General features: G+C 41.4%; 1 protein-coding gene and 1 long non-coding RNA gene across 9 annotated transcripts in view; one reads left to right on the forward strand and one right to left on the reverse strand.

Annotated features, from left to right (window-relative positions):
- The first annotated feature begins 2,247 nt into the window (after positions 1-2,247).
- Positions 2,248-7,017, forward strand: LOC141407566 (uncharacterized). The gene is made up of 2 exons (XR_012417112.1): positions 2,248-5,213; positions 5,256-7,017. It is a non-coding gene; the product is annotated as an uncharacterized lncRNA (long non-coding RNA).
- PSD3 (pleckstrin and Sec7 domain containing 3) overlaps positions 6,951-17,349 on the reverse strand; it is a 554,389-nt gene continuing 543,990 nt past the window's right edge. For all 8 annotated transcript variants that reach the window (XM_045398994.3, XM_005562705.5, XM_015454524.4 and 5 more), the window contains one exon: positions 6,951-8,161. In XM_045398994.3, coding sequence (XP_045254929.2) covers positions 7,946-8,161 — 216 coding nt within the window. In that variant the 3' untranslated portion in view covers positions 6,951-7,945. The remainder of the gene's footprint in view (positions 8,162-17,349) is intronic.

Genomic DNA, 17,349 nt, shown 5'->3' on the forward strand with positions numbered 1-17,349 from the left:
CTCAGTGACTCATTCACTCTTGGAGTTGATACCTTGCCTCGGCACGGTCACGTTATCAGGACACCCGGATCCCTAAAGCAGGGGAAGCGGCATTTGGAACCCAGGCTGTCCTTGCTGCTCAGTAGAAGCCTGAGTGAAGTGGCGGCCGGGGCAGAGGCTCCTCTTTGCAGAGATGATGCGTTATCACCACCCTCTGCAGGGCTCTGGTATTCAGAGCTCAGAGCAGTGAGCTTCAGACCTGCAGAGCTGGGCTGGGACTCTTCTAGGAGTCTGAAGAGTCTGAAGACTTATTTAGGTCGACTGATGGGAAAATAATTAAGTGAAACTCCAAAATTCTCTCCATTAACCAACATTTTCAGGAATTGAAGTTAGGGTGCTTATTTCTACAACACTGTTCCTAAGAGCTTAGCTCTCTGCCCTGCAAAGGGAAATGCATTTTAGTTCAGTTCCTTTCCATTTCCATCCTCACTGTTGTTGCTGATGGAAAAGTGCTCAACTGCTCAGCATGTTCAGTTGGAGCTCTCTCAGCATGTTCAGTCAAGCCCAGAGGGGAGTGTGGACGAGGCACATCAGTGCTCCTATAGGAAGTGCCTCCTTGTTTCTTCACTTGTACTCTTCTCTCAAAGGAATGATCTGCAGAGCAAGCAGCTCTACCACCTTGGAAAATGATGCACACCAGCTTCTGGGACTTCACCCAGGCTATGGAGAGCTGCTGGAGAGCTGCTGCTTGTGAGTTACAAGAAAGCTTTCAATTTGGTGGTCCACAAGAAAGAATGTGATATGGATCCCCTCATTTATGTGTTAAAAATGCAACACATCTCAAAGTCAGACACTAGAGCTCAAATTCCACCCTGGTCCTTGGAAAACATCTGTGATGCAGTTTCCATCCCCTTTGTTCATCACCTCTTTAGAATATTCTGGCTCTTTTCATCTTAAGGTCTTATGTTTGTATAACTTAAAACATTCACTGTGTGTGCATGTGTGCAAGCATGTGTACACATGTCAGAGGTCCCAGACGTGTCAACTTTTCTCCTTATACACCTAAGGGGACAGTCATCTGGTTCTGAATCTCAGGAGTAGAGGACTAACCACATGCATGGTTACTCTAAATGGAAAGCAACCAGTTTACTGTCCCCTAAGCTTCCATTTGGTCTAATTACTCTTGTTCCTACAGTTTTACAAAAGTATCTTAACGGCATTAAAAATCAATATGCATATATACTCTCTCTAGAGTGGATATTATTATCCATGTCAAATGGTTACTTGGCTTTATAAACTCCATGGCTTTATGTTAAAGTCCAAACATTTCAAATGGTTAAGGCCCACAAATGAAACGTTTTGTTTCTCCTACTCCTTTTCTACATGATTTTTGAATCGAGCGGCTGTTTCTGCAGATCACAATAATTCTTAGAAGGAAATACTCTTGCAAAACTAAGACCCTGCCAATCATTCACAGAGCCAGTCCACTGCACGTCAAGAACCAACTAGGAAAAATGATATATTTGCAAAAATAGTTTGAGACTATAGAGTTAATTAAAAAAAAAAACAAAAAAAAAACACCTCAAGTGTAACTACCAACACATTACTGCAGCCTAGAGCTGAAGTGAGTTTCCCATCGCACAATTCAAACTCTCTGAATCAGCTGCAAAGATGCGAGGCAGTGTGTTTAAACAAAAGACACTGCCCCCAGCCGCTCACTCAAACACACTCAGTCACTGCTTTAAATATACCAAACATGCTAGTTAATAAAAGTTTAGTCTCTAGTTATCTATTTACACTCTATAATATAAGCAGTAAGCTCAAACAACTAAGGCCAGTGGCTCTTCTTTGGGGAGAGGCAGGAAAAAGAGACCTAAGTATAAAAATATTTAAAACAAAGTTTAAACCTGGTCCTGAAATTCTTTTACCTGTGACACTAGATGCTAATTTGTGCAACTGCAAACCTAGGATCCAGTACCCAATCCTGGGATGCCCTGATATACTTTAGTGCTTGTGATATTTCTTCCAAGTCAAGCGAGTACGGATGCGGCACCACGAGAGTGGTTTGATCTCCCGTAAAATATACACAAATACATAAATGATATGGTGGGTACTTAATTCTTCTGAAAGCTATATTTTTTATGGACTAATTACAACAACAATAAAGAACGTGTGCTTTAAAGCATCACATTTTGTAATAAGCCCAAATTTCTCAGTTTGACTTTAAGTGCTCTTAATACTAAAGTTACTAAGACTGCACAGGCTGCCTTTTTTTTTTTTTTCTTTTCTTTCTGTATTTCCCAAATTACAGGGAGCTATGCCCTTGGTATTGCACACAGTACACTGCAAAAGATTCACAAGGTTAGTTCAAAGTCATTTTTGCCCTGGTGATTCAAAGCTCAAAGACAGAATTTTCTAGCATAAAGTCTTATTAAAAATTTTAATCAAAATATTATTTGAATTTAAGTTTAATAAAACAATACCACTATATATACTCTCAACAACTTCATTACATAATCAGTCCTATGAGGTTGTTCTTGCTTTTCATATCACACTGATTAAGGACAAAAATAATTTTGATGTACATGTACCATATACTGATACGCAATCTACACACTAATGCATTTACATACATACAACTATAAATACCCACAAATACAACAATGGCAGGTGACAGCATTTTCTTTGATGACTGACATACTATCTGTAAGAATATTCTCCAAAAGCCTGCAATACTACAGATACACACATAAATTACAAAGGATGAACTGGAGACTTAAGAAAACCTACTGTATATACAATTACGTAACTTGCAAAATTTTCCTGCTGTTGCATTCAAGTCAAACTGTCATGCAGATTCAAGTATTTAATGACATTCTCTCTATGAAGACATTCTCTCTGCATGCAATGGGCCAACTATTGTCATGAGCAGAAGGCTGCCCACATTGGTTCTGGATACTGTAGGTACAAAAGGAGAATGCCTTTGGATTTCAGTCCTTCCTTTATGGGTGAGAGATGGAAAAGGAATCTGAGAGAAAAATCAGTGACAAAGCACCTGTTGCTATCAATAGTCTATCACGGGGCTATTCTGTGATGATTTGATCATGTAAGATGCTATCAGACTGGTGGAAAGAAATTTGCTGACTTGTGGCAGAGCAGTGGCATGGCCTGGGAGAAAAGATGGCCAGAAAGCTGTGGAGAAAGGTAGGAGGCCCAGAGGCACATGTGCCTGCAAGGCTGACTTCCCATTTTCTGTCAGAGTAACTTACATGCTTTGAGACAAAAGCCAGATACTATTTAAACTCCAGCTTGGACAATGACTCATAAACTAGACTTTAGGTTTAACGACTCTTCGGATGCCACCTTTGGTTCTTTGTTTTACAATGTTAATTTTACAACTGGAAAAAATTCTGTCATTTGAAAAGTGAAGGGATGACTCACTGCTGAAATTAAGAGATGTGGCTCCCAACCTGCTGAAAACTTGACGAAGTCCACAGGAGTTAAATTACAGAGATTCAAACCTGCAAAGCTAAACTTCCTGTGGATTCAGGATGCAACAAGCTTAACGGATGACTACAAGGAAAAATGCCAAAGGAACTCAAATTCAAGGACGATTAACAAAACCCAAGAAGGTTTTGATAGTAAGACAATGGAGAAACTTCTTTAAAGTCAATTTTCTTCCAATTGTCAATGACTAGTTAAAAAGAGAAGAGTGCAGCTCATGACAAGCAGTCTCTGCCTTTCATCCTTCCCAGATCTTTACACGACAGAGGGAGCAACAGGCAAAGGACGGTAGAAAACTCAGTGTAACTTTGTGTTTAGGCAATAAGTGGCCTCTTCCCCTGCTGGTTGCATAAATTCTGCCACAATCTCAGAATTTCTGTAGCTTGGCCACAGGGTGAAATACAAACCTATCTTAGCATTGGAAAGCCAGCCAGATTTTCCTCTTCCAGAGTTAATTCCTCACACCACTTCTGCCTAGGGATCAGTCCTCATTTGCTAGATTAGGATAACAGTTGGAGAAGCATAGAGGGTCTTGTGTTTGGCACAAGACCACTGCACCAAAAAATGCTTTCTATCCTCTACATCTAAGAGCAATAAAAAGGTTACACATAATCCAGGGAGTACATTTCCATCAGAGGACTCTCTCCCAACATGGTTTTACTGAGATTAATTTAAAATTCACAAAAGTTGGCCGGGCGCGGTGGCTCAAGCCTGTAATCCCAGCACTTTGGGAGGCCGAGATGGGCGGATCACGAGGTCAGGAGATCGAGACCATCCTGGCTAACACGGTGAAACCCCGTCTCTACTAAGAAATACAAAAAATAGCTGGGCGAGGTGGCGGGCGCCTGTAGTCCCAGCTACTCGGGAGGCTGAGGCTGGAGAATGGCATGAACCCGGGAGGCGGAGCTTGCAGTGAGCTGAGATCCGGCCACTGCACTCCAGCCTGGGCTACAGAGCGAGACTCCGTCTCAAAAAAAAAAAAAAAAAAATTCACAAAAGTATTGCTCAGTTTAATTAGACACTGCTGAGAGTTAGCAAAATGACGTTTCAAAAAAGAGCACTTCAGAAATGCCTATGGGCTGGCGATAAAGTAAGGACTCTGCATCCTAGTAATTAAGTTTTGATTGCTAAAGAGGAATCCCAGACACCTCCCTGTAAAAGCCAGCATGTGAGGTGGGAACAACCTTTAAAGTACAGATTTTATACATGGGCCACCTGTATGGTCAATTTTGCAACAAGACTATGACCAAGGTATTCTGATGGCTATCAAGATTTTCTATACTAGAAATCAATATGAAGTATATTGATGTGAACAAGAATGATTTATCATATGGAAGGAAGTCCCAAGGCTCCTGGGTGCTGAGGTGGGGGATGGAGGTGGGTGGGGGACAGAGGTGGGTGGGGGACAGAGGTGGGTGGGGGACAGAGGTGGGTGGGGGACAGAGTTGGGTGGGGGACAGAGGTGGGTGGGGGACAGAGGTGCGTGGGGGACAGAGGTGGGTGGGGGACAGAGGTGGGTGGGGGACAGAGGTGGGTGGGGGACAGAGGTGGGTGGGGGACAGAGGTGGGTGGGGGACAGAGGTGGGTGGGGGACAGAGTTGGGTGGGGGACAGAGGTGGGTGGGGGATAGAGGTGGGTGGGGGACAGAGGTGGGTGGGGGATAGAGGTGGGTGGCGTACCTTCAGAAGAAAGGGAAGGGGTCCTCCCTTGTACCGTGAATTGGGCAACAGGCTTGGAGCAGCTATGAAAGGAAACATCCTCAATTTCTTCAGGCTTGGAGCAGCTATGAAAGGAAACATCCTCAATTTCTTCTGGCTAGATACCACAGAAAAGAAATTATCCCAAAAGAAAATGTGGTTGGCTATGGGCCAGACTCTCAGAATCTAAGCAAATCAGTGACTGTTTCCTCCCATAGCATAAACTCTTGGCCTCCTTCATGCACTCTTGACAGCAACCTTCCAGAAGCCTCAGGGAAGAGGTGTTCTCAGCCTATGCGCTAAAGATGGACCGCATCATGCTATGGCAGTCTGAGACCCTGGCTCACAGAAGAACCTTTAAAGTTGTTTTTAAAGATATACTATGCAAACATGGTATACTGAAGCTTCAAAAGAGCCCTTTGTATCCAATGATCTATGAGCCTATCCAGCAGTCCCTGGAGTTAATATTAGTGAGTCATATGACACGGAGAGTGCTATAGTGATGCTGATGCTAGCCGAGTATTTCAATACTCCAAATGTCAGAAATACTGTAGCAAGGTACCATTCAATGTATATTAAATAAGTAAAATACATACAGACATTCTATATACATAGACATAGACTGTGGGCAAACACGTTCAAGCCACTCAGGGAAGTTCCTTTTTCTTTAGTTACTGAAGCTCATAGATGACATGGTCTAGGTACCTCTCTCCCCTCTGCTTAGTGTAAATATTTAGGCAGAAAACAAATACCCTGATAATTTAGATTATCAGGTAGAAAGATAGACAACTTGCTTGTGGACATGTTGCATTCAGTGAGAATGCTACAAAAGTCAATCTGATACATGGGCCATATTGGTAACTATCCTGTTTGTTTTGCAGTTCTGAAACATAAACTTACGTACTGCCTTTACCCAAACAAGGCAGAGAGTTTTTTTTTTTTTTTTTTTTTAAGGTGTGGCAAAATACTTATTACAAAGAAAGCAACTGCAATCCTAGAGAGGGGTAACCCTTCTCTGGGCAACAGCAAGTATGGACATTTAGAGAGGGGAAGGAAGTAAACATTAAATAAATAATTCTGTAAATAAATGCTAGTATATCATAATAACATACCACTTAGACACTACCATGGTTTTACAGCAGGTTTTCTCTAATTCACTGGAACCATGCTATTCACTTAGAGCAGCTGATTCTTTGGTCATAGTACCTTCAACAAATAAACTGCAGAACTATAGAACACTTCTAAGGGAGGTAAAAGAATCATCAGAGTGATTCTATTAGTTCTGCAGTTGTGCCACTTGTGGAGATTATAACTTTAGGGACTAGAGTTTCAAGGTGAGGAAATCACAAAGTTCTAGGTCTCAGTGGGCTAAACTTTCATTCCCTTCTCTTCCTCTACAGGAGAATATTCTGTTTATCACCCTGAATTTCAAAGGGACTGTAAGTGGAACAAGCTCATGACTGCAAAGTTAATAGAACCATTTTGAGTAGACAGAAAGAAAGGACTGAATATAGATAAAGTATTTTCAGGAGAAAGTTGAGTAGTAGCAGAGTGAAGTGGCTATCAAGGAGACTGAGACAAAAATAAACAAAGTCACTTTGCACCTGCAACCAGCGGATCCCTCAGTTTTCCAACCACAATTCATTCCGACTATTACTTTCACACATATTTTAAAGAACCAATATCCATTGTGGACAACTGCAGCTACTTTTTCCTCCCTTATTTTGTCTTAAGGACAGAACAAAAGCGGTTTCATTTTAAAATGCATTATTTTGTTAGGAAGGAAGACCCCAACATCATGACCAGGACACAACCCCATGCCCACACATGCACACACACGCACACACACACACATATGTAGAGTAAGAAAGAATCTATTCCTGTATGGAAGGATATCAACGATAGAGATGATGGATTTCTAGTCTAGACCCTGTGGGAGTGAGGTAACAATTTCCTGCAGACTGCGCACATGCCTACTGTTGCAGCTCCTCAAGGGCCGATTACTGCCCCCATCCTTTAGCAAACAAAATCAACTGGGTATCAATCTTTCCTCAACCTTCAAACGCAAAATGACTCCAATTCCTCTTTCCCTTGCTTGGCTGAAATGGAATCAGCACTTCAAGCAAGCTAATGTGCTTCCCTACGTTCTCAATCCTATGATCTTCACGCTCCTTCTCCCTGCTTCCAGCAGGGTCCGATCTCAACAGGAAGTGCTAAGCTGCACACGCAGCTGCCTCATATTGGAGCATCTAGATTCCCAGCACTGCGATTCTTACTGGAGCATCTGTGAGTGCTCAATTCTACCTCTGTGACTGGGCAAGATTTCACATATAAAGGCGTATATTAACTCCAGCTAGAATTTACTAAAACTACAGTTTGTCCAGTTAAGCGTTTCACAATGGATTAAATTCTTTAACCTTAAAAAAAGTGTAACAGTTGATTTGAGAATACATAAAACAACTGAGCAGACTGCAAACAAGAGAAAACCAAAAGAGAAGGGATACATAATTCATTCTGAAATCACGATCCCCTCCTCCTCACAGAAAAGGTGCATTAGCTATCAAGTTGCAAAAATCATCAAAGCAAAAGAAATCAAGAGCAAAGACAATCTGTACAGAAACTAACAAAAATGTACAATAGAAAAAATTACTAATGCACCATTTTGTCACAGACTTTTTTTTTTAAATATATTCACGGATTACCAGAAAGATCTTGAAAAACCCTATTTTGCTCCATGACCAGCACTTCCTGGCCGCAGACGGACTCTAAGTAACTTTTTGCTTAATGCTTGGTGTTTCAGGTCGGTGATCCTTCCTCTCTGACACATTACGCTTGACCTTGGCAGTGATCGGAGACGTATCCGGGTTCAGCGAAGGACTCGAGTGCGACTTCTTCAGTCCTGCAGCCTCGCTTTCATCGTTACTCAGGAGCTCTTTGCCTCCTTCCTTGAGAATGCTGACATACATTTCATAGCGGGTTTTCTGAAGGCAAAGCCAGAGAACAACGGCAGTCAGAAAACTGTTCAAAATGCACGTGTGCAGCACACCTAGTGCATTACCCACCTGGAGAATGTGAATGGCTGTTGAAGACTTCGCTTCATTTCCCAAACTGACAAATTACTTGGGCACTTACTGGGCACATGAGAGGCAACTACAGAGACTGACTGATTGATTCAATTATCTAGATAGGAAATTAAGTTAGAATTTTAGTTCTCATTTGTTCTAGATTCTGAGGGAATGTCAACTTGGAGTTACTGGCTACCAGATGGAACACCATGAATCTAGAACACTCAGGCATGAGAAAGGTCTAAGTTGGAGGAGCTGTCACCTCTGGTTTTCGGCGGCTACATGGCTCTTGTGGCTCTGTACTAAAGTCACCTGAGCCTCCCCAGGTAATCCAGGCCTCATATGAAACTGGCTTGGATATGGTTGTTTCCTCTTTTTCTGACTCCCCGTAACCCTAGAAAGGCTCATCTTGAGGGATCACTCCATGGCGAGCGACTCTCCTGTACAGTCCCCGATGAGACCATACCACTTTCTAGAAGCTGCTCTGGGTTTCCCTGTATTGCTTTTCTGCAAGGATTACCCACTTCTCTGGTTATTATGAACAGTTGCTGCTATGAACGGTATGAAGTTTGCAGAATTTCAAGTTATTTTCTGATGCTTTTCTCACTCAACAATATTTATCATCAACTATGTACTGAGTACCTACTATGTTTCAAAAAGTTCCTTGATTCCTCTGTCTCTTGAATTTCTAAGATTTTTTTCTTTTTCCATAGCTCTGGCACTTTTTTTTTTTCTAGTTTCTATCCCGATCAATATATAGAACTATCATATATGTTGCAACTTATAGACAGGTCTTAGATTCTTAATTTGATATATTCTGGTCAAAATAAGTATTCCACCATCCTGCCTCAACACATGAAGAATTTATAGAAAGTTTCAAGTGTTTTATTTCTAAACCAAAGAACATGTCAGTTATAAATTGTCCCAACAAAGGCAGGCAAATTCTGTTTTGACTATACATCCATCTTAGGGATTTTTCTAGTCAAATTGGGTTTTGTATGTGTCAGTTTTAAGTTAGTAATTTAGAAGTGCTACCTTTTCAAGCTGTTTGGTTTAACAATGGGAAAAAGCTGCTAGACATTCAGTATGTTCCGGGGTTGGCCAGTATTCAAGTGGGGTGTGAGCGTTGGTTGCCGATGACATTTATTGAGTGCCAACATGCTAAGAACAGGTCATTCACACAATATTCATACACTGATAACTTACCATCCCTGCTTTACAGTTAAGGCAACAAAGGCAAAGAGAAGTTCAAAGTCAAAGGAAGAAATGAAACTGGGATTTGAACCAAGGCAATCTGAGTTCAAAACCCATGGCTGTTAAGCTTCACTGATACGAAAATACAGATTATATGTATACAGATTTTAGGATAAGTACTCTGACAGACACTGTTGGTTGGCCAGTCAAAGGCCATTCTCAACTCCCTCTACTCTTACGTGCCTTTCACTACAAAGACTAATAAAACCAGAGATACTTACTTTTCCAGTTTCTCTTGTAGCTAAGTTGGGCCATGTGATATTGTGGTCAGTAAGAGGTAAGGAAGAGTCTTTTTGGGGGGCTTCTGGGAAAGTGATTTTGCTTTCTGATAAAAGGGACAAACTTTAAGGAGAAGTCACTGGGGTTAGCCTCTCATTCTTTTTTTTTTTTTTTTTTTTTTGAGATGGAGTCTCATTCTGTTGTCCAGGCTGGAGTGCAGTGACGTGATCTCAGCTCACTGCAATCTCCGCCTCCCGGTTTCTAGCAATTCTCCTGCCTCAGCCTCCCAAGTAGCTGGGATTACAGGCACACACCACCACGCCCAACTAATTTTTGTATTTTTAGTACAGACAGGGTTTCGCCATGTTGGCCAGGCTGGCCTCGAACTCCTGACATCAGGTGATTCACCCACCTTGGCCTCCCAAAGTGCTGGGATTACAGGCATGAGCCACCACACCTGGCCTAGCCTCTTATTTTTATTCCCTCCTTAACACAAATCCTAAAGCTGCTGCCCCATGACTTGGGCAGTAGATATGAGGAAATAGGACAACATGCTACGCCTGAGGAAAAATGGAAAGACGGAGACAGCCATGTTGACATGATGAGCTGGATCCAACCCTAAGGCTACTCCCTCTGGAATCATGTTAAGTATGAATAATAAATATCCTGTGGGTTAAACCACTGTTTATCAAGTATTGTTATGTGCAGTTTAAAGCATTACTAAATACACATTCTAATTCCAATGAAGAAGTAACAAAATAAAGAATAACATGCTAAGCATTGTCTCGGAAGGCTACACGATGGCTTCATCCGGGCATTCGCTAGCAAAAAATGTCATCAGTATCACACGTCAGTACATGCACTGTGAAATGACAGGACTGAACAAGATAACATTCACAGGACATAAATATCCTAAACTCCTTTTCATTTTATGAATTTATTAATTAATCTACTCCTAAACTGCCTGGTGACAAGATTAACATACAGAAAAGAACTACCCCCAATAGAAACAAAGTTTAATAACATAGTCTGAAGGTAGTATAAAAATAGATTCAGGAAACCAGTGTAAGGCATACAATTTCATGAAGCTGGAGCATTTACACAATGAAAAGAGAACGAAAAGAAAATTTTTAGATCACTTGAAACGGGACAAAAGGAGAGAAGGTGATAGGGACAGTTTCCCACTAGTCTTTGAAGCAACTGATACTACTGGGAAAATCCACCTGAAAAATAAATGAAGGAAAGCCACCTCATCCACTCATTTTACAGCTCCAGCTGCAAAGCTATTGTCTGAAATAAATTACATCGGTGTGTCAATCACCAAACAAAAGGCACAGCAGAGGTGTGGCAGTGCATGAGTCATCAGACCAGAAGAAAAGACAAAGCAGAGAAAAGGGGGTAAAGGGAGTCAGAAGACAAAGCCTGCCCTGTTGTTAAGGAAGCCTTCGAGGGTTGATGGGTTTGCAAATACTGTGTTCCACTTCTAACTTAAAACAGGCTTATAGGGGCAGAGGTTACAAAAAACCCAGTAATGTAGCTTTGCATTTTACCAGTCTCTGAGTCTACATTTTACTGAACCAAACCAAATATTCCTCTTCAAAACATTTTAGGAAAACATAACTTTAATCTCAGGACTATTCAGCAGGTATTAGTTTTAGCCAAGTCTCTAGAGGATTACAGACTCAGCCACGTAAGTTAATGCCGTCCAGAGGATTTGAGGACAAAATAAAATTGTCTCAGAGTAAAGAAAAATAACTCTGAATGATGCTCTGGAGAGCAGCGGCAAGAAACATAACTTAAAGTTTCTCTCTTCATTGATTTCTCCTTGTATTCTCTTTCTGGGCAGTAGGTAGGTCATACTTCTCAATTACGCAACAACATAATCGGGAGGGTTTACACTTCCTTTCTTCCTTTCAGAGAAGATGTGATTTGCATCTTTTTTCCTAAGACCAACAGTGAAATTTAAGTTTTAAATGAAAGCTGGTGTGTAGAAAAAGTAAAGCAGCAGCAAGAAGTTTATTAATAAATTACTTTTTTTTTTTTGAGACGGAGTCTTGCTCTATCTCCAGGCTGGAGTGCAGTGGCGCAATCTCGGCTCACCACAACCTCTATCTATCGGGTTCAAGCGATTCCCCTGCCTCAGCCTCCCGAGAAGCTGGGACTACAGGTGCATACCACCAAGCACGACTAATTTTTTGTACTTTAGTAGAGACGGGATTTCACCACGCTGGCCAGGATGGTCTCAATCTCCTGACCTCGTGATCTGCCTGCCTCGGCCTCCCAAACTGCTGGGATTACAGGTGTGAGGCACCGTGCCCAGCCAGTAAATTACTTTTTAAAGGTTTGACGCACCAGCTCAGAGACTGAAAACGATCATCAGTGTTCAAGTGGTGAACCTGGACCCAAGAAGCTCATCAATCATATTGTGGCAGACAGTGTGTCCTGCTTCCTGAACAGCCTCTTCTTTCGTGCTAAGGGAACTTTGATCTTTATTAAGAATGCCAACGTGCCCAGCCCCATGAGAGGAATTATAGTTTAAAGCAGGCGTGACCCTGTCTCTGTTAGTTTCCGTTGCTGCCCTGTGTTATAGATTTGGCCCCTGACGTGTAAATAGAAGTCTGCTAGGACAGTTTATGAAAGCAGCTTCTTTTGCTATTCTGATAGAAGGTGGTATGCAATAAGGTATTTTAAAATTAAGGTACATACATTTTTTTTTGAAAACATAAACATACTGTTCACTTAATGGATGACTGTATGCTTAAACATAACTTGTATATACACTGGGAAACAAATCTGGGTGACTTGCTTGTGATATTCGCTTTACTGCAGTACTCTGGAACTGAACCTGCAGTATCTCAGATATGCCTGTCTCTGTAACCACTTTTAGGTTCTAGGAAATGATTAGATAGTACTTAAGTAGAAAGCTTAGGGATAATTCTTAAGTGGTGAAGAAGGAAATTCGACAATAAAAGCTTTGCTCCTTCACTCTTTCTTTTCTCTAATGCCTCATATCCTTTCGGTCAGCAAGTTTTGTCCATCTGTCTTCAGAACTGCACCATTTCTCACCACCTCTCCCATTTCCAGTCTGGACCGAGCTCATCATCTTGTGCCTGTGTTCCTCCCACAGTCGCCTGACTGCTCTCCCTGTTCCCTCCCTGCCCTCCACGTGCACTCCTCTCAAAACACACTGTCCTGTTGAAACGTTTGAGTGTGTCAGCTCTGCCCAAAATACTCCAATGGCTTCTCATCCTTAAAATCCTTCTAAACCAGGAATCCTTAAAATGGCCTAGAAAACCCATGTGTCACCCCCTTCCCCTGGCCCAATCTCTCAGTTCTGTCCCTGGGCTTGCATCTGCCTCCACGGCACACACCCCTATTCAAGGACCTATGGAACTTGCTTTTCTCTGTCCAAAAAGCTCTTCTTCCGGAAGCCCACAGGACTTCCTCCCTCCCCTCCTTCACCTCTTTCAGGTGTTCACTCTAACATCACCGTGACACTGAGGCCTTTCCTGGCCATCAAAATCTAAAACTGGAACACCTACTCTCACTGCTTTATTTTTTCCTTAGCACTTCTCCCCATCTGACAGCCTTATATTTTACTTGAAAAAAAAAATCTTTGATTTCCTCCTTTGCCCCCCAATACTAGATACCATCACATGAGGGCAAGGACTTTGCGTTTATTTACTAATATATCCCCAGGGCCGAGAACACACAGTGGACAAAGAATAAGCACCACTGACTGCATGAACAGAAAGAGGAGGAACACATTTTTCCATATACGGTAGAAAATATATTTTGAACCCGTAATATGGCAAATCCAGAAAAAGAAAAATAACATGGATATATACGTTGATGGTAGAAGCCTGATGTATTCCCTATTCAGGATCCTCTGGGAACACACCTTTATCTTCAGTATCCCACTGTTCCAATGATGTTTTTCACAAAAATGCTAAGGTCTGACCCTGTCAGTACTGAAGCTCGTAAGGCACCACATGGCCAAGGCTTGTCCACTTCTGCTTCACATCCTCTTGACCTCTGTTGTCAAGATACCACACATGGCAGATCCTCAACAGTGCACTGAGGTACAGCCTGTCTTTCTTAGGACTGGGGCTTTTTCTCTGTCTTTAAAGAGAAACTTAGGTTATACTACACTTTCGAGGTCCCTAAAACACAGACCCATTTTCTGAGAATCTTTGTTTTGTTTTGTTTTGTTTTGAGATGGAGTTTCACCGTTGTCGCCCAGGCTGGAGTGTAGTGGGGCGATCTCGGCTCACTGCAACCTCTGCCTCCTGGGTTCAAGCCATTCTCCTGCCTCAGCCTCCCAAGTAGCTGGGATTATAGGCATGCGTCACCACGCCTGGCTAATTTTGTATTTTTATTGGAGACAGGGTTTCTCCATGTTAGTCAGGCTGGTCTCAAACTCCTGACCTCAGGTGATCTGCCTGCCTCGGCCTCCCAAAGTGCTGGGATTACAGGTGTAAGCCACCTTGCCCAGCCCTGAGAATCTCTTAAGTAGTAATACATGAAGAATAGTTTTTATTGCCCACTTTGAGCTTCAAAATAAAGTGAGAAACTGGACCACTATATGTAGTCTCCAGTGATTCCTCATTTGGATAATTAATAGGTCTCACTACAATTCATTACAACATGAAGCCTCTACATTTGTCTTCTAAAAGCATACATTAAAAACATAAGGATTTGTGAAGGATTATTTATATCTGGAATCTACTTGCCTGATCATTCTCACATGAAATTGACATGTAATGTATCAGGAGCTCATTTACCTTTTGGATACATAATTCCATACTAACCTAAGATTCTAAGTTCCCAGGGTCAGAGGATATTAGCCTCATCAATATGAATTCAGGAGGGGATCTGCTGTTAGTACTAAACAAATAATAACAATATTCAAGTATTATATCTTCGCTTTGATAATTTTTTATAGACAAATGGTAGAAAAGGGAAGCTGAAACAACAAAAAGATGCTTTAACTAATATAATTTCAGGCCACAAAGTAATCACTACACAAAAGTTAACATAGTTCCAGATATGGCACATTCAAAATGAGATGGGATGTGTAACAATGAGTCCATGGAAAGCATGGTGGCCGTAAAAAGAAGAGTCTTGCAGTCAGGTAGCCTGCTGTTGACAATGCCTCTAACTAGTAAGAGTCGCCTTAATTCATTCTCCCAAATTGTTGTTCAGTCTTCGTAATGTAGCCCTTTCAGGTATGTGTCTTTCATTTACCAGGGCAGACAGTTGCAAAGAAATAGTGTGCCTCAGGGACAGTTTTGCTACCTTTGGTTATGTTATTAAAGATTTTATCTTCGTCTCTGCAGATTCACTCTCAGGTCAATTCTAAATAATCTCAGAGTTGCACACTCAGCTTCCTTCCTCAGGAGTGCTCCAACAGGGTAAACACAGTTCCAGCAGTATAAGCATAATATAATTGCACTATCACAAAAACAACTTGGGATGGGATTTTACCAAATACAACTGCAACGGCAAATCTTTGCTGACAAGCATCTATGTACTGTTTTCCTGGACCTGGCCCATTCAGTGGGCTCTCTGTCTTAATTACAATTTGCTGTTTTCATAAAGCCTTTTGTGACCACTAAGAGCCAAAGGCAACTCAAGTGTTTAATGGCGTCTTTGTCTACTAAAGTAAAATTCTTTCTTCGGTGTGTGACCCCTCCTTATTACAATTTTTTTTTTTTGTATTTATTAAGCTGATCTTCAATTATCTGTAAAAGTACTTCCCAAATATGGCCAGGTGCGGTGGCTCACACCTGTAATCCCAGCACTTTGGGAGGCTAAGGCGGGCAGATCACGAGGTCAGGAGATCAAGACCATCCTGGCTAACACAGTGAAACTCTGTCTCCACTAAAAAAAAATACAAAAAAATTAGCTGGGAGTGGCGACCGGCACATGTAGTCCGGCAGGAGAATGGCCTGAACCCAGGAGGCGGAGCTTGCAGTGAGCCAAGATTGTGCCACTGCACTCCAGCCTGGGTGACAGAGCGAGACTCTGTCCCCGCAAAAAAAAAAAAAAAAAAAAAAAAAAAAAAAAAAATAAATAAATAAATAAATAAATAAATACTTTCCAAATATGTAGGGAAAAAAATCCCTTTTCACTAGCATCAATGCCTACCAGGGGTAAATAAAAATTGACGTGTCTAAGACCATGTAAGCTGCTACTTGGGGTGAATGTTAATTGCGTTTTGAAAAAAATTACAACTATTGATATTCTTTGAAAAGTAGTTTAATCATATCCACACACATATTTACATGGATCTCACTGAACAGTTTCTCTCCAGAGCCCTGCATACCATTTTATATTCCATTTAATAGAAAAATGTCTTCTTTTGACCTCTGATACATGAATACGATAGTAACCACCTGAATGAAAATACAACTGGGCTGCAATTTTAACTTACTGCTCCTATTTGCATTCAGACCTCACTGCTCTAGCAATCAAATCCTGAATGCATTTCCTCCTGACATTTCATTTTCTCATGCAGACAGGGCAAAAGGTCATCTTAAGACAAAATGAGCAGAAAAGCAATAATGTCATATACACAGCAATACAGTTTGCTCCTAGATCTCTACAATGGAAAACAAAGAAATAAACCAAAAAAAAAAAAAAAGAAAAACCAACAAAACAAGGAGCTTCTGAAGGAACTGCTTATTCAAGTAAGGACTGTTCATTTTCCTTCGGCGTACTACAGGATGATGGCAGAATTGAGTTGCAGAGACTTTCTCCTTGACCAGGTGGCCCACCCACCACTACCTACTGACTTAAGAAAGCAACTGCATGCAAAACAGAGTTCCTACATGAAAGCTATGCTGGAAATTACATTTTTAAAAAGAAAACGTTCAGGGTTTTTTTTTTTTTTTCCTCCCTATGCTACTCCCTTATCAGGCTTCAGAATACAGTAGTAACCTACTGCCTAAATATAGCAAATAACCACACATTTTTATTTATATAGTTTGTGTTCATGGCTTTCTGGTAAATCCAAAGAAAGTGTGAATTCCATTCTTTTGATTCATTCTCCCTTTCTACCCTATTGCTCTCTAAATGAACTCTGTGACTTTCATTTTTTTAAAAAATTACAAATTAAAAAGCTGACTTTTTAACACAATGATACAATCAGAAGAAGTCAAGAGCTCAACATTAGAGCAGTCCAGGAGACCTGGGTCTGCAGAAAGTGTTCTGAGAGCTTCATTTGTCTGTGTTCTGTTCCTAGGCCCTGCCCCATGAAGCTCTCATAGGAATCTGCTCTTGACTGTGGACTCAGCTCTACTTTACTCTTCACTGCCCCTGTGGAGTTTCCTGGACAGGCCTTTCAGACAGGAAGGAGAGCTGAGTGACCACCAGTAGACGCTCCCCACCTCCAGGCCCTGCTATTCCTTTCCTCAGGGCCCAATCAGTCGCCAAGACTAGGAGTAGAAAGCAGGTGCTTTTACCCTTGAATAACAACATTGTCATCTTTGTGGAGAAGGAGGAGGAGAAGTGAGTTGTTAAGAAGAGTATGCAATTTCTGCTGAAAACTAACTTAAAAATACTATGATTTCTCTAATTCTTTACACCGTTTCTCTAGCTCTCAAAATTCTTTCTTTCAACTCAGTCTG

Source organism: Macaca fascicularis, chromosome 8 (assembly GCF_037993035.2).
Source record: "Macaca fascicularis isolate 582-1 chromosome 8, T2T-MFA8v1.1".
Lineage (NCBI taxonomy): Eukaryota > Metazoa > Chordata > Mammalia > Primates > Cercopithecidae > Macaca > Macaca fascicularis.